The 10,000-nt window shown below is 47.2% G+C and overlaps 1 protein-coding gene across 1 annotated transcript in view; it reads right to left on the bottom strand.

The window, feature by feature from the left end:
* LOC143112707 (roundabout homolog 2-like) overlaps positions 1-10,000 on the bottom strand; it is a 163,666-nt gene that overhangs the window by 34,758 nt on the left and 118,908 nt on the right. Inside the window, exons 7-14 of the mRNA XM_076274974.1 lie at positions 9,939-9,950; positions 9,016-9,140; positions 7,188-7,359; positions 5,418-5,623; positions 1,664-1,745; positions 1,182-1,347; positions 634-800; positions 32-153 (exon numbers count right to left, since the gene is read on the bottom strand). Of these exons, the coding sequence (XP_076131089.1) occupies positions 32-153; positions 634-800; positions 1,182-1,347; positions 1,664-1,745; positions 5,418-5,623; positions 7,188-7,359; positions 9,016-9,140; positions 9,939-9,950 (1,052 nt within the window). The remainder of the gene's footprint in view (positions 1-31; positions 154-633; positions 801-1,181; positions 1,348-1,663; positions 1,746-5,417; positions 5,624-7,187; positions 7,360-9,015; positions 9,141-9,938; positions 9,951-10,000) is intronic.

The following is a 10,000-nucleotide window of genomic DNA, read 5'->3' as shown; positions in this document are numbered from 1 at the left end:
ATGGACTGTCACTGTCCCGAGAGCTACTCACCGTCCAGGTGACGCGCACAGAGGTGGAGCTGAGCACCACGGGGTTGTGCATGTTGACCACCACGTCCCCCAGCTCCTGCTGCACGCGCCGGTGGTCCACACCCTGTACAGGAGGGCTGATGTCTGCAGCATGGACAGTTAGCATTAGCATTATCTTTGCATCACCATCATAGACTAGCTCTGAATTCACAATGAATTCTATGTCCACAATATGCTTAATCAAGTACCATATTAAACATATTAAAGATGATCACAGATAGAGTATATGTGTAGTGTACAAACGTACAGTATGTGGTATAATCATTATTCAACATATAATTATATAGATTCATTACATACAATAGATTATTATTGCCATACTGAGTGAATCATAATTTAGTTCTTTGATTAACCTATCAAGTATTGATGACTGTCTGTATAAAATATTAATCTACTAATAATGTAATCTACAGTATCAAACATGACTTTCAGACTCTAGTCATGTGTATTAGCTCAGCATTGATGATAAACGTCATAATAATGAATAATGATGAGTGATTATCATGCATCACTGATGCTGACGGAGAAGGCAAGGTTCCCGTGGGTGTGGTCAGGGGAAGGTACCTTTAGTGCGGACAGGGTCGGACATGGGGCTGGGGTCTCCCAAGCCCTGGGCGTTCACAGCACGAATGATGAACAGGTACACAGTGTTGGGCCGCAGGTCCTTCACCGTGAACTGGGTGCTCTTCACATGGTCCGCCACAGTCTGCCAGCTGTTACTCACGAGCTGCCTGCAGAGGGAGAAGGAGGAGACAGAACATCAGCAATGTGCAGTAGCTAAATCACTCCAGTCCCGGCCCCCTGGGCTACTGGCACTGCTTAAGATATGCTGTTATATTCCATACACACTTATATCATGCTTAAGATATGCTGTTATATTCCATACACACTTATATCATACATAACATTAAACCTAAACTAATCCCTGCTGTTAAAAGCAACTGCTGAATTCTGCAGATAAAACAACTGAATGAATAGCTCCATGTCTCCTTCAGGCCTCAGCTGAAGTAACCCCTAATGGCCTTTTAAAAGCCTGCATCTGTCTCAGCCCTGCTGAAGGACGTCCACTATAATAGCTCTGGGTGCGTGTCTGTGCGTGTGCTCAGACGTACCCGAAGGCTTCTATGACATAGGAGGACATTTGGGAGCCGTCCTCGGGCCCCGGTTGCCACGACAACGAGACACTGCTCTTGGTGACATCGGTGACCTCTGGCTTGGAGGGAGGCCCTGGCAGGGCAGATGCATTGTGGGAGACTGAGTCTGGCAGCTCACTGGATTCTGGATGAGGATGGATAGAGAGCATAAATTTACATTCGGTACTTTTTTTATTAGTATACATTTAGTATTAGTACATTTGTAGAAGTATATAGAGCTTGTCACAAAAACAGTACACAACTTTACATAAAAACTAGCAACTAGAAGATTATTTTATCCAAAGGCACTCAGAGTGAACACATACTACTTTTAATCATTACATCATATGTGTACTCCATAAATATTGAACCATACCTACTGAGTTAAGTAAGTACTTTTTTTACAGCAGTATTGATTTATTTGAATTTTTCTGTTGAGAACATTATCTGTGCTGGCGTACCTCGCACGTCCAGGAAGGCGCTCCATGAGGTTTCCCCTGTAGAGCTGGTTGCCAGGCAAGTGTACAGGCCTGAGTCAGAGAGCTGGCAAGGGAGAGAGCGGCGATCAGCCAATCAAACGGATAAATGACTGAGCTACAGGCCATTTAGACCAATCAAAACAGCACTCAGGCTGTAAACTCTCCCACAAGACAACATATCAACCAATCAAGACAACATTCATTTAATCACAACACCCAACCACAGCTCTTCCAATTACAGTAACACATGCCTCATAGCAATCAAGCCCCTTACTCAACACATCAGCCAATCGGAACAGCACTAAGCTATGCATATTAAACAATGAAAGCTCCATAAATGACTGCACCAACCAGAAGCGGTAGGAACTGATTTGTGAAATGGACAGCATCCCTGCATTGACCATCCTCAGTAGGAAGCATCCCACCATGGCCCTGAACCACTGAGGCGATCAATCCATTAACAAACTAGCCAGCGAACGAATTAACTCGCTCACTTTACAAACAGACCGCAAACTGCAGCACAGCCATGAAGGCCTGAGCAAGAGGGCACATGATGCAGGCCTTTATCAGGGCAGCCCCCTTCAGGGCATTTGATCTCGGTCAATTAACTGGGAGGCAAAATGTATGGGCCAAAATGCCAAGCAGAGACACAGTAGGGGGGGAGGGGGGGGGAGTGCGTGTGTGTGTGTGTGTGTGTGTGTGAGTGTGAGTGAGTGTACTTATGTGTGTGTGTGTGTGTGTGTGCGTGTGTGTGCGAGTGTGTGAGTGAGTGTACTTATGTGTGTGTGTGTGTGTGTGTGTGTGTGCGTGTGTGTCTGTGTGTGTGTGTGTGCGTGTGTGTGCGAGTGTGTGTGAGTGTGTGAGTGAGTGTACTTATGTGTGTGTGTGTGTGTGTGTGTGCCTGGCCCCCATCCTAACCTCCATCCCTACTGCCCTTTCACATGCCAACTGCAGCCCGGCGACGGAAGCAGCTCAGATGATGAAGTACAGGGAAAATGCATTAACCTCTCACAGCCTGAGTCAGCTTTCACAGGGATGGGGAGCGAGGGAGAGAGAGAGAGGGAGAGAGAGAGAAAGATGGAGCGACAGACAGAGTGAGAGTGAGAGAGAGGGAGAAAGAGAGAGAGAAAGAGTGAGAGAAATGGTAGAGAGTGGTTGGGAGAGAGACAGAGAGAGAGCTGAGAAAAAGAGAGTGTGAAAGGGAGAGGAGGTGATTGATAAAGAAAGAGAGAGAGAGGGACGGAAAGAAGGAGAGAATGAGGAAGGACGTGAGAGTGAGTGAGAGGGAGAGAGAAGGAGATGGGGTGATTAAGAGAGTGAGAGGGTAGGGTGGGGTGAGTGGAAAAAATAGAACAGAGACTTAACAGCATGTGTCCCTCGAAAGTGCTGACGTTAATTTTCTTAATAAATTTCATTTAGTACTCGTCACCCCATCACCATCAATATGAAGAAGCTGGAAGAGTGACATGATAATCTACTTAGCGTAGGTTGCTCCAACAATAGCATCTGTTAACACTTGATTCTCTCTCTCTCTCTCTCTCTCTCTCTCTCTCTCTCTCTGACATTAATGCTTGGCACACACACTCTTTCTCTCCCTCGTTATCTGACCCTCTCCTCCACTTTCCCATAATCTCTCTCTCTCTCTCTCTCTCTCTCGCGCTCTCTCTGTTCCCTCTTTCTCATCCTCATTCTCCTGTTTTCTCTTAAAGCTGTTAAAGCTGTAGCTGTCTCTGGCTGTGAGGTTTCATCTCTGTGATACCGACGGTCCCTCCACTCGGATCAGACTCAGCTGATGTAAGTGGACCTGACATGGGCAAAGAGAACTGATATGAAGCCCACACAACTGAGCAACTGACACATCGCTACAGTGGCCACGCATACAGTATGATCAAAGCATGTACTGTACACACACACACATATGTACGCACGCACTCACACACACACACACACACACACACACACACACACACACACACACACACACACACACACACACCACACACACAGACACACACACACACACACACACACACAGACAGACACACAGACACAAACACACACACAAACACACACACACACACACACACACACTCACACACACACACACACACACACACACACACACACACACTCACTCACTCTCATATAGTATTCCCATAGCCCTGCTCTTGAGTGAAAGCCCAGCTTCTGTCAGAAGGGAGGGCAGGCAGGGAGGGTGGGGCGAGGGAAGGCGGAGGGAAGCTCTCCTGGTAAGTGACAGCATTAAGCCATTTATAAAAATCAATACTCCAGCTATTCATCTTCAGAAGCAGCCTGACTGCTTTTGTCCATCTAAATTAAGCCTAACTGACAGCAGACAAAAGACAGCGCATTGTGTGCGTGCTTGTGCATGTGGTGTATGTGTGTGTGTGTGTGTGTGTGTGTGTGTGTGTGTGTGTGTGTGTGTGTGTGTGTGTGTGTGTGTGTGTGTTTGTGTGTGTGTGTGTGTGTGTGTTTGTGTCCATCCGTGTCCGTGTGCCTGTGCGTATGTGTGTGCATGTGTGTGTGTGTGTGTGTGCGTGTATGAATGTTTGAGTGGGTTACAAACTGCTCTTACATTTATAGTGTGCCCACATAAAGACACACACATACACACGCGCATGCGTGCACACACACACATCAGTATCACACATTCTCACTTTTGTGTGTGTATATTGCATGCAATGTACATGTATTGTATGCTACTGAAAAGCCCTCAGTGTCAAGTAAACAATGCAATATGAAACAGAAGAAAAGTGCATGCACATATGAGAGAATATGTGCTTGTGAACTAACAATACTTTCTCTAAAGCTCGAGACAATCTTATGAACCTGCCTTCATAAAGCCTGTCTATGAGTCCAACATACGAAGGAATCTTCCGACGTTTCAATAAGCTATCTCCTACAACACATAAAAATCGTACGTTCCTTACAAAACTCATTTTGCCAAAACAGCAGGACACCCTATAAGCATAACAATAGAGTCCAAGGTCATTGAGGAGTACCCTTGGAAAATGTGAATGTAAATGCACTCGCCACCAAGGCCAGTGGAAGCCCTCACACCTGGGTCTTATGGATTCTTGAATGCTGATGCAAAAATCTGTGGGGCTTCTTGTTTTTGTAATGCTAATTTGTTGGTGCTGAATTGAACATATTGCGAGATAAAATTCAATCTGGTCAAGCTGGCAGGTTTCCACATTATCTCCCTTGACTAGGAAGAGGGCGCACAATGTGTTTAATTATTATCCAAGTAATGCCTCGCTTTGCAAATATTGTGCATGACTATTTGACAAATTGCCCTGGCAGTGATAACCAAAAACACATCTCTCCTCCAGCTGATAACGCACGTCAAATTTAGTGGCATGTGCCTAGTTGGGCACATGCTTACCATCTTTTTTTGAGCATGCACAGTTGGACTGATGCATTTTTACTAATCCAAAACATTTGCCAAGGTTTTTTTTTTTTGGCTTTTGTTACTCAAAACAGTGAATTGTCGTTCAAATGAAGTTCTGCAACTGTAAACTGAATAGAACTGTTTGTCTATGTTTGTTTGTTTGTCTAATGGCACCTAGCCTTTTCCAACCTGTGCGTTGCATTTTATAGCCGGCTCAATCCCTTCCCTAAGCCTGTGTGTGTGTGTGTCTGTGTTTGTCTGTGTGTGTGTGTGTGTGTGTGTGAGTGTGTGTGTGTGCTATTTATACCACACACACAGACCCACCTTGGTGCCTCTGATCTGCAGACTGCCGGGCTCCAGCAGGGACATGCGGGGGTCCTTGCCCAGCAGGCTGACCCCATCCTTCAGCCAGGTCACTGTGGGCTCGGGGTCCCCCCACGCCTGGCACCCCAGCACCGCCACGCCATCCACCGCCAGCGTCTGATTGGCCGGTCCCTGCCGGATGATGGGCGGGGGCCGGTCCTTATTCGCTATGGGGAAGTGGGGGGGAGGGAGGAAAGAGGAGCAGAGGTGGGTAAGGCATGGCATCATCATTGTCCCTGTCACCCTTATCATCAGCCGCGGACCCACACAGAGGCTACCTTGTCTCAGACTCACTGACCTTCCCTGGACCTTGGCAATTAGAGCGTTTTGGCAAAGTGGCGCGCTGTGACCAACCCCACCGCCACCTGCGCCCACCCGAGGTGTGCCGTGTGATTGATCTGTTTTGAGCGCGGGTACCTGTTTTTAATAACGAGCCGTGCAGGGGGAGGCTGCTGTTGATGACCGCTTGCTCGTGCCATTACATCACACCTCCGATCGCTAATTACAAGGTGTGGATTAAAACCGCCTCGCCGAGGGGCCTAATTAGCGCGGCTTCTTCGTGGCACCTCTCAACACATTCACACCCTCCCCTCTTTCTGTTCTCTCCCTCTCTCTTTCTCTCTTTATCCCCCCTCTCTCTCTCTTTCTCGCTCTGTTCATCTTCACAACAGGCTCTCTTTAAGATTGGGATAATGACAATAACTTAACCTGCCTCGATGGCTGCAATTTTCCTCTGTGCGCTTCTCTAACCTTCCTTCAAGTAGTAACACCCCCTGCGGAATGTTGGCTGCTCATAGCGACAGAGCTCTCCTCGTTGGCGCTGTAGTGGCGTCTACAGTGGAATCTAGTTCATCTCTCAGAGTGTGTATATATGTTGCTGCATTATCTTCAGCTGGTCCGAATTAAGCCATCTTTCCTGCCACTCGGCCTTTCCTCACTGACACCCCCTCACCCCCCCCATCTCCATTTTTGCTCACCCATACCACTCAATTTATATGCACAGCTATCAAGCAATCCCCGCTTTGAGGCCAAAGCTTTCCATCTTTGGAGGGAAAAAAAGGACCTTGAACAGATGTTAATTCAATAATGTCCGAGAGAGTGGAGGCCAAGAATCGAATGAAAAGGAAGTAGAAAACAGCTCCCGCTTGGCAGCCATCGAGCACTTAAGATAATGATACCCTGTTTTTTTTTTCTCCCCGTGGCAAGAAGTGGGTGTAAATGGATGTCTCGATGTCCGCGGGAGAGTGTTAAGTTTGACAGTTCTCACTCTTTTTTCCCCCATGTCCCTGTCTTCCCAGGCCCCGGCCGCCAACTACTGATGAGATGCGATGCCCGGGCCGCCCGCGTGATTGATTTGCCGAGCCGCTCACCGCGTTCACCTCGGCGGAATGAAAAAGTCGTTGGAGTGCGTTTCCCCGCTGCTGCCGTGTGCTTTATTGGCTGCTATTATCGGCGCTTATAGGTTGTGTGCGGAAATTTACATAAGATGTGCTGTACATGCATGAACTGTGAGTGTGTACCCCTACTCATATGTGTGTGCGTGTGCGTGTGCGTGTGCGTGTGCGTGTGTGTGTGTGTGCGTGTGTGTGTGTGTGTGTGTGTGTATTTTGTGAGACATATGCAGGAAAGAGTTTTGCAAGGGCATAAAATATGCACTCTAACATTCCTTTATCATTATGACAGTAAACACAAACCCAGGACAGCTTAACAGCATTGGCAGTTGTTTCTTACCATCGGACACCTCCAGCAGGGCTTTGGCCAGGATGCTCCCTGCTACGGTGAGGGCCTGGCAGATGTAGTAGCCGGCGTCAGTGCGCTGCACCGAGCTGATGGTCAGCTCTCCGCTCGGGGACACGGACGAGCGGCTGTCTGGCTGAGACGGCTGGCTGGGGAACAGCAGACTCTGCAGGAGTGGAGGGAGGAGGGGGTATAGATGAGACACTTCCATTTACATTCAGTACTCTCGCAAAAGCGTCTATGCAGAGCGCCGCACAAGAGAGGAATGCAACGCAAGCAGTAAAGAAAACTGCATCTCTGAAAACTCTGCATGACGAAAAACACTGAAAGCATAGCTCACTCTTAAAAAAAAAAATAAAAAAAAAATCACCTTTCATGTTCTCGAAATCCAATAGGCAACAGAGTGGGTAAGAAGATTTTGATCTAATCAATTCGACTGCATAGGAATGTATTACGGACCGGCAGCCCTCTCAACAGGCCTGAAGAGAAGCAGCAACAGCAACAGCAGAGGCAGAGGCAGCCGCAGATCAAAGTCCTTACTGTCGTGTGCTGCTAGCGCTGGGCTTTTTGAGATAGATTAATCCTAATCAAGTCGTTGCACAGGCGGACGGGAGGGATCTGTAATGAACGTGGCTGCTTTGATGGCTGCTGATAAAGAAATAGAAGCAACTCTTGGAGCCAAATGAATTGTACTGCTCTTATTCTGCCATTCCTCCAAGTCATCAATTTCCTACCTGTGTTTCTATCTTATTTAGCATTATGCATGTAGGGATAATCAGCATATCATGCTTTGATTTCACTATGCATACCATATGCCTTACAAAACGTACAGCATGGTGTTTCCATACTTTACTAACTACAACTGCATTATATAAAGAAGTCAAAATGATATGCTTTTGTGTGTCACTGTGTGGCTACATAGACTTCACTGGAGTGTGCTCCAAGTGTGCATAATTCAAAGTGTGTGTGTGTGTGTGTGTGTGTGTGTGTGTGTGTGTAGTTCTTCTGGCCCACTCCCTATTCTCTCCTTCACTATTCATCTGAGGCTTCTTTCATCTGCTGGGGATCCAATAATTAACATGTAAGGTGAACGAAAGAGATAGAGAGAGGGAAAGAGAGGGAGAGAAAGAAAGAGGGAGAGAGATAAAGATGGTAGAGACATACAGAGAGCCATAGAGAACAGAGAAAGAAAAAGACAGGCAGATGATATACAGAGAGTGAAAGACGATGATGATGATGATGACGATGAAGATGTGGACAATGATGATGACAGCGCTGATGACAATGCCCCCTGGCGCCGTGCTCAAAACCACCGTGGCGTCTCCACCTCAGGATAGCCATCACCACGCCTCCTCTAATGAGATCCTCTCTCATCCAAACTCCTCAAAGTGACTGCGGCACAGGAGAGAATAGGCATTAGCCCCGATTCAATTACACCTAATGACTCTAATGCGCTAAATTAATGTTTGCGTTTGACAAATGACCCCCAGAGCCCGGGCGACACGGCGGTGATGACCACTTCATTATCCGCTGGCGTGACGGGAAAAAGGATCCATGGCACTGCTAACACACACACACACACACACACGCCTCGTGGATTTACCGGAACGGTGTTTTGAAGTCGGTGTCAGAGTGATTGGAGAGGCAGAGGAGTTTGATGCCAGCTCTTCAGTCAGATAATTATGCCTGTTTGTGTGGACTACAGTAATGTGCTATTTTACAGATTGCACATCCATACATCCAGACAGAGAGGATTCTGAATAGACATAAGCATACTGTACATACAGATACACACACACACACACACACCCACGCTGCTTACCTGGCTCCCCTCTCTTTGCCAGAAGACGGTGGGCTGCGGGTTCCCTTTGGTCTCGCAGGGGAAGGTTGCCGTGCGACCCTGAGCCACTATCTGGTCCCGTGGCCGCACCACAAACTGGGGAGCTTCTGTAAGGTCAAAGGTGACATGGAACACCAAATTATCACTCATGCTTTCTGAAAGGTGTGATGGTCACTACTGGTCATTCCTGACCGGACTCTACGTTTGGACAGAGGAGAGGCGTGTGCCCGGACATGACTAACATGCAAACCGTGAGAGGCACATCTCAGCAAGCTGCATCTCACCTACTGGTGCAAGCAGGGTCGTCTATGGAGGTCAGATAAAGGAACAAGCAAGGTTTCAGGTTCTTTTTACCCCAATCCTTTTCCATAACCAATCCTAATTGTTGCACAGCTAATAAACGATACAAAAATATCAATAAATAATAATCTGGATCATTATTTGGTAGGTTATCTACTTTTCTCAGTGTACCATGCAGGGTGTGTGTCATGCAGTTCTGCAGCTCACTCTAAAGGTGTGTGTACACTTTACTTGGTGCCCCAAGCCATGAGCTGTGTGCACTGGTGCGTATTTGTGCACAAATGACTGTGGCACTCAAACACAGATAAGGTGTGTGCATGACAGTGAGTGAGTGAGAGAGAGAGTGAGTGAGAGAGTGAGTGAGTGAGTGAGTGAGTGAGTGAAGAATAAGTGAGTGAGTGAGTGAGAGATCATGTGAGTGAGTGTGTAAGACTGAATGAAAAACTTCATGTCCGAATATGTGAGCGTGAGAGTGAGTGATTGAGTTTGTGCGCGTGAGGGGAGTGTTTGGTTGACTGATTGACTGAATGAACATGTGACAGTGAACAGCTATTGCGGCACATTCATAGTGGGATTGGCCTTTGAAAAAAAGGATGGGTACTTACCCACTGGACGGGCTGGTGACAGAACAATGGATTGAGTGAGGAGGGAACGAATGAGACAAAGG

Source organism: Alosa pseudoharengus, unplaced genomic scaffold (genome assembly GCF_046254945.1).
Source record: "Alosa pseudoharengus isolate Yale_2024_CS ecotype anadromous, Long Island Sound unplaced genomic scaffold, YU_APseudo_1.1 YU_APseudo_1.1_scf_8, whole genome shotgun sequence".
Lineage (NCBI taxonomy): Eukaryota > Metazoa > Chordata > Actinopteri > Clupeiformes > Clupeidae > Alosa > Alosa pseudoharengus.
This window is presented reverse-complemented; position numbering and strand designations above follow the sequence as displayed.